The sequence below is a fragment of the Talpa europaea genome (assembly GCF_964194135.1).
Source record: "Talpa europaea genome assembly, chromosome: 8".
Classification (NCBI taxonomy): Eukaryota; Metazoa; Chordata; class Mammalia; order Eulipotyphla; family Talpidae; genus Talpa; species Talpa europaea.
The window spans coordinates 107670558-107690540 of NC_140075.1; the positions used below are offsets into that span (position 1 = coordinate 107670558).

At 35.6% G+C, this 19983-nt stretch overlaps 1 protein-coding gene across 1 annotated transcript in view; it reads left to right on the plus strand.

Moving 5' to 3' along the window:
- CEP128 (centrosomal protein 128) overlaps positions 1-19983 on the plus strand; it is a gene marked incomplete at its 3' end in the record, with an annotated part of 367236 nt that overhangs the window by 156742 nt on the left and 190511 nt on the right. The window contains exon 17 of the mRNA XM_084240528.1: positions 13243-13435. Coding sequence (XP_084096654.1) covers positions 13243-13435 — 193 coding nt within the window. The remainder of the gene's footprint in view (positions 1-13242; positions 13436-19983) is intronic.

Sequence of the window (19983 nt, forward strand, 5' to 3'; positions counted from 1 at the left end):
TTTGAAAATTCAGTAATTAAAATATAGAGAAATTGTAACCATATAAGATGTACGTATATATGCATTGAAGTATCAACATTCAAGCACTGTGTTCCTTTTTAGGTTTTTAACTTTAAGATATTAATATAGAAAGTCCTCCATCCCATTTAAATTCTGTAAAGAAACCAACTATACTATAAACCTGACCAATTGTGGTCTAACTTTGAATTTTATTGCAAGTAAATACCTTTACATTTGTAAAGTGCTATTATTTAAAAAGTATGAGAAAAGTGAGGCTTGAGGGGCTTGTGACTTTTCTAGTGCCGTGTAAAGAATGAGAAAATGAATTAAACACCACATCAGGCCCATAGTTAATGTCCTTACCATTCTATATATTTCCATCTAAAATCTTTGTTTATTCAGCCATGATTTATTGATTGTGTACCTTTTGGTGTCAAGACACTGGGCATGTAAGTGTTAGTAGGTCCTGGGAGTCTCGTAGGGAAAACAGAGATGTAAACAAATTTTAAAAGTTCTTAAAGTGTTTTATATTGTTATAGAACTATATGAATATTGACAGTGGAATACAGAAGAAAGAAGAACCAACTATGATGTTTGTCATGGGGTAGGAGAGTATGCAACTGACAGCATGTCATAGAAGACTTCTGTAAAAATGCAGCATTTAAATTTGGTCATATAAAATATATATGTAAATTCTTCATTTTGCTAATTATAGCTATATCAATGGCCAGAAAATCGAGACTTGAGTAAAAACAGATACCATACACTGTGACTGGGGACATGTGGGAATGTTGGAAAGACTAGGTTCACCTCTGCGGGCCTGTATGCATTAAAAAAGCCACTGAAAACATTTTTAATAAGAAACTAATGGTATTGTGGTTGAACATTGATATTTACCTCACCTTGTAAAATTTTCTCTCTACTTTAAATCCAGTGATCCTGTGCAGTCCTAATGGCTTTTGGCAGAACCAAATGCAAGTGTGTATTTATGCCACCTGCATTGGAAATTTAAAACATACATAGCAAATTATTTTGGTGTGCATTTATAAAGCATTTCCCTCTTTTCTTTCTCCCTATTCCATGATTCCAACAAGAGGAGCTGTGTACTTGGAATTTTCTTTCAAGTTAAAATCTTCATCATTTCTAAACCGAAGGCTTTCACTACTGCTGTTCACTTAAATTATGAGAGCCAGAGATGACTCTTCATCATAGTTCTTTAATTTGGGAGCTAGTCACCAGTTTTCCCTTATCATTTAATGGGATTGAACTTCTGATCAGATGAGTTTTAATACTGCATGAGACAACTGTTCCTTTACAGTGTAAAAGGGTTGTGATAAGCAATGTCATGCTGACCCACTGACTGAGGAGGAATTGAATCTATTTACTAGAAAGATGGCTTAGGTTATTGATGGGCTACAATATTGTAATTCCCATGAGCCATGGCAGACAGCTCTATAAGTATTGAAGATAAGATCTGAAATCAGAGGACAAAAACTTTATGGAAAGTAGAATTGCTATTCAGCTAGTTCATACTGACATCTTGCAGTATTAGAAGGACCTCTGAGGGCTTTTGGTAATTGTTTTAATAAATCTGCCAAATGAATTTCTTCTGCTACTGTTAATCCTAGAAGAAATAGAGGATCAGTTTGGGGATTGTGTCACTTTTGCTTTGTTGGCAGTGGTGGCATAACGTAAACATGAAGTTCAACTAAGAGTTGAACCAAGCTTCCAGATAAAATAGCCAGTGAATGGTAAGACTAATACATTCAGGGGAGGAAAGGTTGACATGGTTGCTAAAGGAATGTAAGGGAAGGAGTTCCCATAGATTTGGGACTTGCTTTTTGCCATAAATCTGGGCAAGGCATGTGGGGACCAAATTTTATTTAGTTTAGAAAGAATTTACTAAGTGTTATGTCTTAGATGCTATATTATATGCTATGCACATAAAAATGAATTATAACATGATCCTTCCTCTTGAGGAACAACATGTTCCATTTCCTCTAGGAAAGCTATCACAAGGTAGAAAATTTAATATTACATGAAGGAGTTGTGATAAGGTGCAGAGGGCATAGAAGCTGATGCCTTAGATGAATCTTGAAGTTAGCTGGGTAAAGAGAAAAGTGCATGTATGCAGAATAAATCACTGTAGGAATGGCATGGAAGGGAAATACTATGACAAATGCCAAGAAATTCCAAGCGATTTGGCAATAATACTTCCTACAATGTGAGAGTGTGAGAAAGAAAATGTCAGAGATTAGGCTGTGGACAGAGGTGGAGTTTAGAACCACGAGAAGAGCATTGCCAGTTATTTTAAAAGCTTGGGTTCAGTTCTGCATTTAATAGAGAGCTCAAGAGGAGTTCTGTACAGGGGAGTGATATGCTCATATTTTTACATTAGAAGCATCGTCTGATAGAGTGGATTAGAGGTGGGCAGACCAAAGAAAAGTAGGGAAACCACTTAAGGAATCTTTGGTGTGGTAGGGTGAAAGTCCAAATTAAGGAAATAGCAAAGATTCAGAGAAGAACAGACTGGAGTAATACTTTAGTAATGTATGCAAGTGATATTTAATATTATGTCAGAGGGCTATGAAGATGTCCAGGATTTTCAAGCCCCGAGAAGATTGGTATCTGAATAGATGAGCATGTAGATGCCTAAATGGCAAGCTAGCAGAAATATTAAAAGTGTTTCTACTATAGGGATTGATGGTCAGATAATTTTATTTGGACAGGAAGGCACAAAGAAAAGCCAGGACAAATGTACAGATCAGCATTTAGGGTCAAATCATGAAAAGAAATAAGAAAGCAAAGGTATTCTCAGCACATGTAAACATGGGAGTCTAGTACTAATTTTTTTTCTCTAAGATGCAAAAAAAAGTAAATTTGCACTTTTTTTTTTTTTTGACATAGATATCTATACTTTTTCTCCTTGGCCTTTATTCTACTGTTTCGAAATTGCCGTTTTACTCTTCTCCTCTTTCTCTTGTGTACAAACTTTATAAGGGAAGGTCTGTGTCCATCTTGTTCTCATGCATCCTTAGCGCTATCTTTACCTCAGTGCTTAGCTAGATACTCAATATATTTTTTAAACAGGCCTGTTATATTAGACCTGCTCCATGTTCCCTCTCAGGGTACTTCCTCAACTTATCATTGAGGAATAAATATCAAATAGATTAGATTTTAGGAAGCATGTGAATTACCAAATTTTGGTTTCATCTGAACAGAACTATAATAAGATTATATAAGGGAGAAATATTCTTCCAGTTTTATTTGGGGACTTTTCCTATATTACCATATTTGGGATCATCCTAAACAATCATACTTTTCATAGTTTAAAGTGTTCCACGCATTGCCTAGTATCTGCTTTCCTCAACTGTTTTTGGAATGTTCCGACTGACACAGCTTTAGAGAACATGCAGTTTGACCTGCTCATTTTGTAGACAAGAGAGATACAGAGCTTTGAATTTTACCTAAGGACATATAGCTAATTAATTACTGAGGATGATTTAGACCCTGGATTTCTGACTCTGTGCCACTGATTCTTTCCATTGTTTCTGTAATCTGCACTTGAATGTAAACCTTATATTAATGAATGTTGCCTTTTGGTGCTGTAGATTTTTAAAAACAGTGTGTGTGAAGTATTAGAGCCAGTGCATTTAATTCTTGTTGAAGGATTTGAATAATCATTTAGTATTTTGTTCTTTAATATAGACATCAGTATACATTACAAATACTCACCTATCTTGAGTCATTTATTGGACATACACTTTAGATTGTGTACCTGGAACACATTCAGCTTAATTGTAGGAAAGTGTTTTCTTTCTTTAACTGTATATCCTTATTGTGGAGATATTTTTGCTCTCTTCCTGATTATTTTTATAACTGAGTAAAGAAGTTGAGAAAGTCTCATCACTGAAAGAATTATAATTACATTTTGAGGTTGACTTAGATTTGAATTTTGTAGTTTTGGTTTAATTCTTGTTTTTTGTGGCCTAGCTTATTCTTAAAAATTGTCATCTTCTTTCTTTATTTTGGTTTTAATGTGAACCAAATGAATTTCTTTTTAGAATTTTGGCAAAGGAAGCAGAGTAGTTAAAAGTAAGAAAAAGTGTGGGTCCTAATGTCACTAATGCTGTAATTTTTTTTTTTTTAATGACAACTCTTTATTTTTTTAAGATTTATTTATTTACTTATACAAGCACCAGGTACAGTCAGAAGCGCGGGAGGGTGAGAGAATTCACCAGAGCCAGAGCGGGAGCAGAGCAGGCAGAAGGACTGAAGTACACTGCTGAGGGGAGCAGCGGGCGGCAGGAGAGGTCTGCGCGCCATGTGGGAGCCTCTCCCGGCGGCTGGGGATCGAACTGGTGCTGCAGAGACTGCTGTCAGCTTTGCAACCCAGCGCTCAGCCGCTGCGCCACCGGGGAGTCCCTAATGCTGTAATTTTTTATTAAATTTTTTTCTCTAGGTTTTTAGCTATGAGTTACTCCTTAGTGACTTCTCAATTTCAGTAGACGCTTCAGATTAAAAAGATAATTTTGATTGTTTTACTAGATTCTTATAAATATTCCCACCTAATTGCAGGCTGTCAACTTAGAAGGTTAAAATACTGCCTTGTTTAGACATTTCTTCTCTATTTTTGTTTGTTCAGCAATACTTGTTGACGTAGTTGAGTAAGCGTGCTTATTATGTAATCTGTAAGATGTTCTTGTGACTGGTTAATAGACTGGTGTTTGCACTGTGATTAATATCCTTGTCAGCTAATTATTATTTGGAATTTGTTGAAGTTATTCCTCTACTGTGTTCCAGGCTGTTTCTTCAGGACACTTAATGAAGATGCTGAGTGTTTCTGTAACAAACGCTGATTCTCATAATTGATTATCGGTTGATTAAATTTCCATAAATTAATATTTTGTTTTGTAGGATTAATAATATATTCTGCATACACATTCAATTGCTAATAAGCATCTAATGATAACCTATTTTCAATTTTGTATGGCAGTAGAATAAAGGTTTAATAGTTTAAACGAAAGCCATAGATCATGTTTTATTAGTCTGCTTAGTCTGTTCTTACAAAATAGCAGCACTCGGTGACTTAAATCAGTTATTTATTTTCTCACATTTCATTAGGCTATGAGTGCAAGATCAAGAAGCCAGGGTTGGTGTCTGGTGAGTCTTCTTTCTGCCTTGTAGAAGACCACCTTTCATGTCGGGGTAGAGGATGGAGCATGATTAAATAATTTTGAAAATATACTCTAGCTTCTAGGTGTTTCAGTTTTGAAATGTGGTTATGAAGTATATCTATTTCCTATTTGCTTAACTTCCTCAAATCATTGGACACAGTGGTTAGTATCTAGATCCTTGAAGATCCTTGAAGCTTGGTGAAATAGTTTCAAAATATAGAATTGGTTGAATAGAATCAGAACCTGTAGCTTTCCAAGATGCTATTCAGAGCTGTTGCTTATGACCATGCCTAAATGGCAGAGCTAGTGGCTGGAATATGTGCATCCTTTCAGCCCTTCTTCTTTGTATTTTTATACTGCAAATTGATACTGTTCAGGTTCTGAATGTGTTAATTTTGAATCTTCATTAAGCTTTCTTAATATAGTAATATTAAAAATTTAGAGTTTTTTTCTTTTTTCATTTTTGTTACTGAATGCAAGGTACTACTTTATTATAAGAACATAAAGCCATCCCCTTTTCCTTTTAAATGCATCTGTCAGTCCTCACTCTGTGCAGAGTACTGTACTATTAGCTATATTGTGTGTATGTGCTCAGGTGTGTGTGTGTATGAACATGAACGCACACCCACTCCCAAAGAGTTTTAATGGAAGAGTATATACTTTCCTGTTGACAGAGTGTGCTGTTAAACATATCCATGTTGTACTACTTTTTTACTTTGGGGTCTTGCATCCCAGACTAGACATTTTCCTACTGCCTTTCCAATGACTTCTCAACTTTATTTTAGATTCCCCTTCTGTCCATCTCTTCTAAAGTTACTTTGTTCTTTCTCTAGATACTCTCTGTTGGCTACTTTATCTGTTTCTATGTCTTTAACTTCTTCTATTCTGTTGACTCTTTCTGGATCTCTTGTCCATATCTATTGAGCTTTAGACCTACATATTCAAGGAGTCATCTAGCTATAGAAAGTGTTCATTTTGTCTGGCAAAGAGTTGATCATCTTTTCTGATTTCCTCTTCTAGAAGCTTTTTTCTCTTTTTGTATTTGCATGAATGTTTCAAAGTGGATATTGGGAAATGAAGCAGGCTTAATTATATTTCTGCAGTCATTATTAGATGTCCTTAGCCCAATTTAAGTTGGGGACTTCCTGTATTTATCCAGTGACTTTTAAACAAGACAGAGGCCTAGGAATTATGTAGCAGGTACTAAGGCTGTGTCTCATCTCTGCAGGGAGTTTTAAATTTAGCCTTATTTTCTTGTTCCATCTTAAATTCCTTCCTTCATTTTCTTTGGTTAAATAACAGTAGAACTGAGAGTTCATCACATACTTCACAATTTACCTCTTTAGAATGTACCATTGCTAGTTTTTAGTATGTTCACCCATCACCACAATGAATTTAAAAATATTTTTGTTGCCCTACAAAGAAAATCTGAATCCTTTAGCATTACCTCCGAAGCTGCTCAACCCACCCACCCCCAACACCCCAGTCAACAAATAATCTGCTTTCTATCTCTATAGGTTTGCCTGTTCTGTATATTTCAAATAAATGGAATCCTATAATATGCGGTCCAATATGATTGACTTCTTTCAGTTAGTCAAGGTTTCAAGATTCATCCATTACAACATTATCATTACTTTGCGTCTGGCTAAATAATAGTCCATTTTATGGATGTATAACATATTTTATTTGTTCATTTATCAACTGCTGTACACTTGGTTTATTTCCATTCCTTGGCTATCATGAATAATGCTTTTATGACTATTTGTGTACAAGTTTTGGCATTAACATATGTCTTCTCTTGGATATATACCTAGGAGTTTAATTGCAGTGTTATGCAATTATGGCCAGATTGTTTTCCAGAGTGACTGCACCACTGTACATTCCTGCCAGCAGAATATGAGAATTCCAAGTTATCCACATATACACCAAGAGTTGTTATTATCTGTCCTTTTGATTATAGCTTTCCCGCTGGGCGTGAAATGGAATCTCATTGTGGTTTTGATTTGCACTTCCCTGATGACTAATGATGTCAAGTATCTTTTCATATGGTTATTGGCTATTTGTATATCTCCTTTGGAGAATTGTCTATTTAGATCTTTTGCCCAATTCATTGTTTGTATTTTTATTACTGAATTCTTATGATTCAAGACACAAATACCTTGTAAAATATGTGAGTTGCAAATATTTTCTCCCAATCAGTGGGTTGGCTTTTCACTTTGTTGATTATGAAGCAGAAGGTTGAATTTATTGACTTTTTTTCTTTGGTTGCTTGTGCTTTTGGTGTCATATCTAAGAAAGCATTGTTAACTCAAGGTCACAGAGACTTATGCTGGTGTTTTGTTCTCAGAGTCTTACAGTCTTAGTCCTTACATTTAGGTATTTGATTCATTTTGAATTAATTTTTCTATATGACATGAACTATGGGTCCAAGTTGACTTTTTTGTATGTAGCGATTCAGTTGTCTAGGAGCTTTAGTTGAAATGTTAATTCTTTTTCCATTAAATTTTTTGGTATCCTTGTTAGAAAATCTATTGATAATGTAGTACAGGTTTATTTCTGGATTCTTAACTCTATTCATTGATCTGTGTGTCTATCAATATACCAATACCACCATATCTTGATTATTATAGCTCTATAGTAAGCTTTAAAATGGTTAAGTGTGAGTCCTCCAACTTTTTTCCTCCCCAATATTTTCTGACGATTCTGGGTCCCTTTAATGTCCATATGAAATTTAGACTCACCTTTTCAATTTTTCCAATAAAGTAATTTGGGGTTTTGTTATGGAATGTTGAATCTGTAAATCAGTTTTTTTTTTTTCTGGGGGGAGGGATATTTCCATCTTAATGATATTAATTCTTATTAGCATGTACATGGGCTGCCCTAAATAGGACTTCTTTATTTTTTTAATAGGGATTTTGTAGTTTTCAGAGCATAAGTTGTACATTTCTTTTTGAAAGTATTACTAGTTATTTTACTCTTTGATGCTATTACAAATATTATTTTTTAAATTTTATTTTCTGAATCGATTGTTACAAGTCTATAAAAATACAATTGATTTGTGTATATTGATCTTTTCTTCTGCAGCCTTGTTGAACATTTTTGTTAAATAGTTTTTATGGTGGAATCATTAGTAAATTTTCAAATGGACCATGTCATCTGCAAATACATTTAAATGTGTTTACTTCTTTTCCATCTGCATATATTTGATTTCATTTTCTTGCATAATTGGTCTGTCTTGACCTGTTATTACAATGTTAATTTTAACATTATTTAATCTGCTAGAGCAGATATCCTTTACTTGTTTCTCATCTTAGGTGGAACACATTGAATCTTTCACTATTAAGTATGGTGATAGCTGTAGGTTTTCCTTAGGGTTTATTTTCAGGTTGAGAAAGTTCTCTTTTATTGTAGTTTACTGAGTGTCTTGATCTTGAATGGGTGTTGAATTTCATCCTATGCTTTTTCTATACTTTTGATATTTTTACAAACCCTGACATAAAAGAATGGGTCCTTTTTCCTCTAGGGAAAGAATTCACCAGAGAGCTTTAGGCATAGTTGAAGTAGGCAAGACTTTATTAGAGAGACTCATACATGAGGGAGACAGTGCTGTAGAGGGGAATATAGCCTGTCTCCTCGAAGGGAGTTAGGAGGGAGGAGGAGAGCAGTGTCATAGCTTGTTCTGGATTGGGCTATGCCTGGGCATGGGTTGACAGGTTACATTCCAACCTTGCACACATGTTCTTGGCCTTCTCCCTTCAGGAAATTGTGACATAATCATTAGTTAGTATCTAATGCTTTTTGTCTATCATGGTGCCTCATGGTCATTGTGGTGGGCCAAATTGGACAAGACTTGACAGTCCATGATTTAGTCCACCTGTTCAAACAGGCCTTGGGGCAACTCATCCTACTGGTTTACTTTTTTTTTTTTTTGTTAACCTAGATTGTTTTAATATGATCATGTGGCTTTTAACCCTAATTCTTATTAATATGGTATATTATATTATTTTATTTTCAGATCTTTAACTTTATATTCCTGGGGTAATTCCCACTTGATCTTGATATAAAATATCTCTATATGTTGTTGGATTCTACTTGCTAACATTTTATTGAGGATTTAAAAAAATCTGTATTCATAAGTCATATTTATATCCACAGTCTTACAAGCAATCTTGGGAAATGACAGTTGGGGCTCCAATACTCAAATTTGTGAGTATTCTCAGCCTACAGTGTCTAGGTATAGTGCCACTCATGCCTCAGGGGAATGGTAGAGGAGGGAATTCCCAGTATCTTGTCTGCACTTGCCAAGAATTTAGTCTAAGCAAATCAGAGATGTAGAGATGAGAAGTTCTAGTGGCCTGCCCTTCTATTGATATACCTACTAATAAGATATGTGGATTTTCCATACCAAGTAATTCTTAAATTCTCTTCAACTATAAATCCTATAATTTAATTCAACTCTGACACTGAATTCCTAGAGTTAGTGCAGACCCTATAGGTTAAGGACTCATTCTCACAAGATTTATGCCCACGTCAGATGCCAGTCACAACTAGTCTCCAGACTACTTGTACTTCCATGTGATTTGACTAAAAATCAAGGGTTCCCTTATGACACCCCCCCAATTTTGATAATTTGATAAATAGTTCACAGAACTCAGGGCAATACTGTACCTCTAGTAGTATATTAATAAAGGATATAAGTGAACAACCAGATGAACAGGTCCATAAGGTGAACAGGTCCAGAGCACAAGAGCTTTTGTTTCTGTGGAATTGGGGTGTGAGACCATCTGGCGCATGGATGTGTTCACCAGCCTGGAAACTCATCAGTATTTTGTACAAGAGTTTTTATCGAGCTCAGTCTCTAGCATTCTTTTCCCCTATTGCTAGGGGCCAATGGGTAGGGTTGAAAGTCCAACACTTAAATCTCCAACCCCATCCTGAACCTATCTGAGAGGCACATCCTAAGCCAATTCATTTTCATTTCTTATACTCTGATGGATATACAGGACTTACTATGAATAAAGAACTTTAAACACTCTGGAAGTGCCAAAGGCTTTAGGAGCTGTGAACCAGGACACAGACCCAATATATTTCTTTTTATGCCATAGTCCAACTTAAGAGTGTGAACTGGGTAAAGTAGGAGTCCTCTCTTCTTGGCAATATCCATCTGTATAGACTGAGGAGTGGAGCTTTTGTCAAAATGATGATGTTGAAGTACACATTTAATGGAGTTTCTTGAATAAATGTTTCTTCATTTGTTGCATGACCTTAGGATAATTTCTAAAGTTAAAATTTTTGTGAATAGTAATTTTCAGCATTTATGCTGAAGAGCTTTGAAGAGTAGTTTCACAGATCTCACATGTTGTCATCCTTGAAGTGGAAATTCTGTGAAGTCCCACCTTTGTTTCTGATGAGAGTGTATGTTAGCACATGACCAAGGAGTATCTTGGAACCCTCAAATTTGTGAGCTCCAAGGGGGTCTGGCCATCCATGCACACAAAGACAAAGCAGACTCTTAGAGTGAAAGAACTTTCATAGAATTAGTTTGCATAGAAGAAAGAAAAGAAGAAGAAAGACTATTCCAAAGAAAAGACCCAAAGTTACTCATCTCCTCATGTGTAAATGCCCAGCCAAACAGGGTTGACCCAAGGTGAGGTCGCTGATGCCCAAAAGCTTGCCACAAGTCTAAACAGCCTTCTGGTGGGGAATCATTGGAAGGTTGCGAAAGGGGTCAGGCAAATCTGAGATGAAAGAAGCAAATTCAAAGTATAAATCAATATAATGGCCACCATTGTCAGTTTCTTCTCCATGTGTCTCCTTCCTAACAGTTCCAGGGTGCAAGTTCAACCGCAGGAACTAGATAGCGCTCATTCCTTTTTCCCTTCCCAGCGCCCACCCCTTCCCTGTTACATAGTTTCACCTGGCTGCTTAGCACCACCCTTCATTGAGTAGGTCAGGGGACGTAACACCTTCCCTTTTTATGGAGACATCTCTGTAACATCTTATTAATACATTTAAGCTAGATTTTCCCTTCCAAAGTGTGATTTTCTTTCAGTCAACACATTCATTTATATATTGATTCCTTATAATATTATGTATTTTCCCCATAATTTGGCAAGTGATGGTGTTTGTTCTATCACCTAGGTTCCTTTACAGGCAATTCTTATGACCAAAGAGACTATGTCTCTTTTTCATGCTTGCAAACTAATGTATTTGGGGAGCACCCAGTCTAGGGGCCTTATCTTATCCCCAGTTCATTGTAGGCTCAACTACTGTATTTTAGCCTCTTTTAATAAGCTGTTGCATGTTGTTTTATTACGTTTGGGATCTGTTAACTTCCATGAAGCTGGAAGGTCTCACTTAATGACTCAAGCCAAATGCTTATTATCACAATATGAATTTATTGGGAGGTAGGGAATTCACATTATAATTTCATAACCACACAAATTCAATTGGCAGCAAATATAAAAAAGGAAAGGTAACCATCCTCTTATCAAGAATTGGGAGAGTGGTAACACAAAGTAGGCAGTATGTGATCCAGAGAATTCCTGGCATTTGTTAATCTGCAGGGAGGGGAGCACTACTTAGAACAGGAGTCCCATAGGGCACTCACCAAACCTGGCTAAGGCATCAGGACTATGGCCGTGTTGTACATAAGCATCTCAAAATACCTTAAATTTTGTGCCTGATTTAGTCCTTTTTTTTTTTTTAAGATTTATTTATTTATGCATACAAGAACTGGGATACAGGCCAGAGGTGCGAGGAGGGGGTGAGAGGATTCAACAGAGAAAGAGTCAGGAGCAGAACAGGCAGATTGACTGAAATACACTGCTGAGGGGAGCAGCAGGTGAGACAGGAGAGGTCTGCTACGCCATGTGGGTCACCTCTCTGGCTGGGGATCAAACTCATGCTGCAGTGGCTCCTGGCTGGGGATCAAACTCATGCTGCAGTGACTGTGGACAACTCCATAGGTTGCGTTTCAATACCTTGCGCCACTAGGGAGGCCCTAAATTTATACCTTTTCTCAGAGGAATATGATTAGGTCCATGTGTCAATTTTAATTTAGTCAGGATCTCTCAGCATACACAGGTTTTTATCCTTGCCTTTCATAAGTCTGTTCACCAATATCTTTATAAACATGTGGTAGTGTTTTTAACTGATAATTTAAGTCATACTAACTTAATTGTCCCCAACTTTAGATTGGTCAGGGTGATTGTAATATCAATACATGTAATACTAGTTCTGAGAACTATCTAGATTGCTGGTGGTCTCAAATTTTCTTGCTTACACATAAGTGCTATTCAAGATAATATCCCTTACCTTAATCTAATTTGCTCTTTTGGTCTATTGATTCTCTCATTTTACTTCTTATAAAGGTAAAGATTGCTTAATTATTTAAAATCAAGTAGAATGTGGAGGGTAGGCTCAACTGGGAAGGTCCTGAGACATGACTGAAATCTTATTCTGTGAAAAGTAGAAGACAGATTTATTTTGTCAGCTCTGCTTTAAATATCTAAATATAAAGATGGTGGCATTCTGAGGATCTCTGAGAAAGAGTTGCTTCAGTGAAATTTCAGTCTCTGTATGGTGGGCAAATGCTGACTTTGGCTCCATCTTACCGAGAATTTCTTCCTACCTGATTAGATAGTCCTTTGGGGATATGCATTTTAGGAGCCCAAACTAGGAATTGCATTTTTTTTTCCCTCTGAAATAAACCTTTCTTTTAAAACAGGTTGTTTTTGATTTTCAGATGCTTGTACTAAACTAAACTGCCTTACACATCAAATTAGGAGATGAACTGTGTTTATGACTAGAAGTGTAGCTATAGGCTAAATGTCTCTGTGGTGTTGCCTTTCTCAAGCTGTTAGATTACCCAAATATTTTATGAAAATCCAAGAAAATCATGGCTTTATTTCTATATTTTGATATCAACCATTATACAAATTAATATGTTGTGGGTATTTTCAATGTTGTTTTAATTTTTCACTGTCTGTATTTGGTAAGATAGAATGGTCTTTTTCCAGATTTTTAAAAAATTAGATGTAAATGTCATTTTTTTTTTTTTAAGACTAAACTTCAATGGCTCTGTGAGGAACTGAAAGAGAGAGAAAACAGAGAGAAAAGTCTACGGCATCAGCTGATGCTATGCAGGCAGCAACTCAGGAATATGACCGAACACAAGGAATCTGAGCTCCAGTGTCTCTTTGAACAGATAGAAAGACAGGAGCAGCTTCTGGAAGAAATACATCGGGAGAAGAGAGGTGTGGTAGTTGCTCTTATTTTTTTCTTCTTTTCTTTTCCTGGAATCCTATTTCTCAAGCCTTCATTCCAGCTTATTTCCATATCCATCCCCTTTCTTTGTCTCTTTTTCCTTATCTTTCTTCATGTCTGGGTGCAGAAGAGAAACCTATTCCAAACCTGGCACTTTTTCCTTGTTACTGTATCTCTCTTTCACTTGTATCTTCTGCTCATTAAGTATTTTTTGGTAAGACATGTTGGTTCACCTCTTATAAAATGCAATAGTTTTATTTCAGTAAAATATCAATTCATTTATTCATAGTTCAGATACTTGTTTTGTGCCTATTCTAGGCACTAGTCTAGGCACTGAGGATACATCAATGAGTAAAGCAGAAAAAAGAATCTTGTTCTTGTTTGATTGCCATTATATTGACTGAGATGAAAGAAAAAATATTTAATAAATAGGTAGGGAGAACTATGGGGACTACAATGATGTAAGAAAACAATTTAATTAACAAAAATGGAAAGCAATGAGAGTAAAAAATAAGTAGGTGAATTATGTATAAGGTTATAAGCACAATGGTGGAAGCAGTAGAATAAAAGCAGGAGCATTTGAGGGAGCCGAGGACAGGGTTTAATGATGTTTAATATGTAGACAATACTTCAACATTAGAAAAGAGACTTGGCAAGTGTCCTTTCTGTTTAGTTGTACTATTGTTGCATCAGGATGTGATGAAGAAAAGCATCAATTATGTGGAGGGATCTTATGTGGGTCTTGGTTTGTGTTGACCTTTTCTTTATTGGTACTTTAAGAACCACCAAGAGGCTTAATATGGTATCCCATTAAGAAAAACTAAACATTGATATATTTGATAATCGTATTTAAGTAAATTTTTTGTTTTTTTCATTTTAGTGATTAGGATTATTCCTTCCACCAGAAATGGTTTAATATTGTGCTGCAGTTGTTCTAGTTTATTTTGATGCCAATGCCCATTTCCTCTAGAGTTAGGGTTTTTTTTTTTTTAATAGAGGCATGTTTTATTTATTTGTTTTTTTTTTTGTTTGTTTGTTTACACATGCACTGGGTACAGTCAGAAGCGCTGGAGGGTGAGAGAATTCACTAGAGGCAGAGCGGGGAACAGAGCAGGCAGAAGGACTGAAGTACACTGCTGAGGGGAGCAGCAGGTGGGGCAGGAGAGGTCTGCGCACCATGTGGGACCCACCTCTGGTGGCCGGGGAGCAGCCGGGGATCGAACCGGCGCCGCAGAGGCTGCGGGCAGCTTCGCAACCCAGTGCTCAACCACTGTGCCACCGGGGAGGCCCTCCTCTAGAGTTAGTTTTAATAATATATGCCTTTTATGGTATTTGTCCATTTTACCTAAGTTGTCAAATTCATTGGCATAAAATTTTTCATAATATTCTTTTCTAGTCTTCTAATCTCTAAAATCAATATTAATGCCTCTGTTATATTCATAATGGTAATTTATTTTTGCTTTTGTTTTTTTTAAGTCTTGTTGAAGGTTTTGTTAATTTTATTAATGTTTACAAAGAACTAACTTTGGTTTTTTTTCTGTTTGTCTCTTTGTACTTTAGTACTTTATTGATCTATTTTTATATTCTTTTTACTACCTATATATAGCTTTTGCTCATTTTCTGACTTCTTAAATTGGAAGCATTATTTTAATGTCTTTTCTAAATATAGGCACATAGAATTATAAATTTCTATCTTAGCAATATTTGATTGTATTACATAACTATGATGTAGTTTCAGTATAATTTGTTTGAATTAGAAAATATTTCCTTTGTGTTTTCTTTTTCAATCCATGGATTTTTTTAAACCAGTATATCATTTAATATCTGATTATGTGTGTAGTTTTTGTAGATACTGTATTATCATTGATCTCTAATCTCTAGCAGGGTTTCTAATAAGACCCTGTGGTAATAGAATATACTCTACATTATTCTGATATTTTGAAATTATTGAGACAGGTTTTTTTTTGTCTATTTTGGTGAATTTTTCTTGTGCACTTGAAAATGTTTTGCATTTATTGCAAAACTTGTTATAAACGTTACTTATATCGAGTTGGTTCACAATATTCTATGGACCTAGTGATTTTTAGATCCCTTCTGATTTTTTTTTGTCAACTTTTTTTTTAAAAGCTTTATTAGATAATTTATGCATAAAAGAAACAGGTGTAGGCTAGAGGTGCAGGGGTGGGGTAGGGTGATAGGATTCACCAGAGACAGAGTGGGGAGCAGAACAGGTGGATCTACTGAAACACACTGCTGAGGGCAGCAGTGGGCAAGACAGGAGAGGTCGCTACTTGGCCCACAGCGGAACTCATGCTGCAGTAGCTGGGGATAGCTCGAAAATGCTGAGAGCTGAGACTTGACCCCTGCACCACCAGGGAGGCCCTTTTTTGGTCAACTTCTATCCACAGCTGATAGAGGATTGTTGCAATATCCAATTATCACTTCAGCTTTCTCTGTTTTGTTCATTATTTTTGCTTCACATAGTTTGAAACTCTACTTTTAGGTCCTATCTTAATATTGATTATGGAAATATATCTACTTAATAATCTCTGTAAATGCAAAAGAGGGATAAAAATAGAATGTTGGTGGTGGCAACAAATGCGAAAGATACTGTGGAGGATTTAATGCAATATTGAACAGCAGAGTAGTCTAGAAAGTGAGAGAGAATTTACACAAAGTTCTAAAGTCTCACTGGTTTTGCCATTATGAGAAATAGGAATCATGATGTATGGCTGATGTGATAGGAAAGTAAGAGGGTTCCCATTTTTAACTTGTTCCTTAATATCATAAATGAAAAAAACCCCATGAAGACTGAAACTTTTGTGATAGCACAGATATGGTAATTTCTTCTTATTAGATGCTGTCTGGTTACTCAGAAATAATGAAGGCTTTGTACAATTAATGAACAAGCAAATGCAATTATTATTAGAGACAAAAGTATGTTTATTAGTAGGCAAGATATAATAGATGTGTTGTTATAAATGTGAGCAACATGTTCTTGATAAAGAGGGTAGTATTGATTACTTCTTTTGAAGTCCATGTGGTCCAGAGGTTTTTGCAGGATTTACCATTTAATTTAGATCTTGTAGGATCTCCCTGGTGGTGCAGCGGTTAGTCTCAGTGGGGTCAAGATATTGCCAGCCACTGAGGCATGGCATGAGTTTCATCTGTGGCCAGGGAGCTAACCCATATGGTGTAGCAGACCTCTCCTGTCTCACCTGCTGCTCCCCTCAGCAGTATATTTCAGGAATCCACCTGTTCTGTTTCTCACTCTGTCTCTGGTGAATCCTGTCACACCTCATACCTCTGGCCTACACCCCAGTTCCTATATGCATAAATAAATACATAAATATTTAAAAAATTTAGAATTTGAAGAATGCAGCAATATTTCCATAAAGAAGAGAGAATGAAGAGAATTTCTCTACAGGATTGGTTTGCATAGTGGTTTCTTCTCATCTTTTGTCTTCATTGGTACATATGGAAATGGTGATGGTTAAATTTAGATATTTCTAAAGTATCAGAGTTAACTGTTGTAGAAATTTATAGTTGATTCCCTTTGCCATCTTAGAAAACTTATGATAAGTAGAATAACGTTAATATACAAGTGAAACATAAAAGAGAAACTTAATATTTGCTATAATTCATCTCATTTTCTGGCACTAATGTTTTTAGTTTGATTTAATTCTAACTGATAGGTGCCAGGCTAATCAAGGCCCTTGTGCAAAGATTTTATCAGTGAGAGCTTCCAGATTTGTAGATCTGAGTAGTTTTACTGCCTGTGCTACCGTGGTCTGTTTGTACAGGAGAGTTCCAAGAGAGAAAGTCTATTTTGGAGTTAATGTCATAGACCTCTTAGAACTCTAGTAATTATTGACTAAGAAATTCTTCATGATTATGAATGGCAACAGGAATGATATTAAAGTCATGTAAACTACAGTTAGGAAGATTTAGATACATTATTTTAACTTGTATATGTAGTTATTTTAATAATTCATTAGTAAATCAACTACTGTCTGTCTTCTGAAGATTCTGATAACCCAGTGTTCCTGTTTGTGCCAGTATTCCTCTGTAAGAATACTTTGAATCTATGAGGTTTACTACAAAAAAAATATGTGGAAATTGGAAAGATTCCTGTTTTCAAGGCTTTTCAGAAGGAAGGGCATCTGTATAGTATGGTTTAATTGAAGTCTTGCTACATGAAACACTTATGATTGTAAACAAATAGAGCAGGCAGTTTTCTTACCTTATTTCCCCTGAAACTGAAATTATGAACTCTTATTTAAATAAGAATCCCATCTTGCTTTCCAGGTATTCTTGTGTCTGCGACTATTTAATATATATGATTTTTCTTCCTGGAGAAATTAGAAATTGACATGGCCTCTGAAATTCCTTTTCTATAAAGATGAAATTTGATCTTACCCAATTTCTATTTATACTCTTTTGTTCACCAATTCTATATTATGATAATACTGTATTATATATCACTTAGTGGAAAGTTAGATGTAAGATTGAAATGGGCCATTCTCAAGACCACTTTGTGGGAGTTACTTTTTCTGAATAAAAGAGAAAATATTAATAGGATGTGGAAGAAGGAAAGTAGTTTTCCAGCTACTTTAGAAACTAATATTCTTGCAGCAGAGTACTAATTTCTTAGGTTGGATGTTTTTAATTTCAGTTCTCACCTGTGTCTTAGCCAAGCAATAGGTACTGGTGAAATGATACATCATCACCCTACATTTTCTCAGTTCAACACATTTTTATTTAAAGATTTTATTTATTTTTGCATAGAAGAACTGGTATGTAGGCCAGAGGTATGGGGGGTGGAAGGTGTGAGAGCATTCACCAGAGACAGAGTGGGGAGTAGAACAGGTGGATCTATTGAAATACACTGCTAAGGGGAGTAGTGGGCAAGACGGGAGGACTCTGCTGCACCATGTGGGTTAACTCCCTGGACTGGGATGGAATTCGGGCTGCCACGAGTTAATAAGTCTCAGTGATAGTACTGAGACTTTACCCCTGGGCCACCAAGGAGGTCCCTCAGTTCAACACTTTTGAGTAATGTTAGCTATGACTGTGGTTGTAGCAAACATTCAGAGAACTGTCCTGGCTCAGAAATTTCTTATCTTGCCTCTCTCCAACAGTTTTGGGCAAACACATAGGTAAAAAATATGTTTAGTTGAATGTGTACATTAGAATGGAGGTTCTGTGAAAATAAGTGTTTTTTTTTGTTGTTGTTGAATATTGTGTCTCTAGACACAAGAAAGAATCTAGCACACAGGCGATATGTCAGTTATTTATTGAATAAATGAATGAAAGAATATTAAAGGGGCATCATTTATCAGAGAGCCATAATACTTATGCTTAGTGAAAAAGAAAACCATAATGAACCATATAACCAAATAAATGCTCTATAACCACAAGAAAAAAACCAGCAAATATTCAGCAGAAGTTGATTAAGTAATTTAAATGTAGTGGTTTGCATTTTGTTTACTGCACTCTAGTATTAGGTAACAGTATTAAGAAACAATGTCTTAATATTTTAGTTATGTATTGCATTTTACAGTAGACCTATTTCAACCATTTATATTTTTATTCATTTCACGACAGTATTCTCTAAGATTGTCCTGATTTATTTAGGGATACTATAACATTGTTAGAAGTAATTCTAGCCCCATTTTGTATGATTGGGTTAGCTCTCTAGTAGAACATGGAAAAATAAAAATACTTTGAATACCAAAAATGTAAGCCAAGACTATTAAAACTATATATGTCTAAAATAGTTTCAGTCCTTAATAGTAGAATGTATACAATTTTTAGAGTATTTTCTGTTTGTTACTGATCATAGCAGATTTAAGCTTGACTATTAATGTTGAGTGCCAGGATCCAGAATGGGAGAGGTTGAACAGGTGAAAGAAAGGTGAATTGGTATAGCAGGATCCCAGAAGATACGAGAGGCTGAACAAGAAAGTAAAGGTAGAGAAAGGAATCTTGGAAAGAATAAGGGCAAAGGAGTTGGATATTTTTTTTTTTTTCCATTAACTTTTTAGCTCTTAGAATACATTACTATTTTTGGTCATTTCTCATCATAATATTTTGTATAGTGGTGTTCTTATTTTGACTGTTAACTCCTCAAATATATGACTAAGTTTAATCTTTGCCTTGCAAGTGTTCATTACCTGTATGGAGAAAAAGATAGGAGAAATGAGTGGTAGAGACTGGATTTGCTATGTAAAATTTTGGGAGACCTGCATTAGTAAAAGACTCATGAGTTCGAAGCCAGATTGTAGAACATTTCTCATGACTATTTTTTTTTTAATAAATTTTATTGTTATATTCCCCATACAATTGCAGCCCCCCCATTCTGACCCCAATCCCTCCCCTCCCACCCCCGCCCCCCTAAAAGTGTCTCTGGTTCATAGTTTTTTGTTGATTTTGATTTTCACTTTCTTATAGTTATTCATTTTCCTGGTCCCTTATTTAAGTTTTCTAGATTCCTGCTATGAGTGAGACCATCCGGTATTTTTCTTTTTCTTTTTGG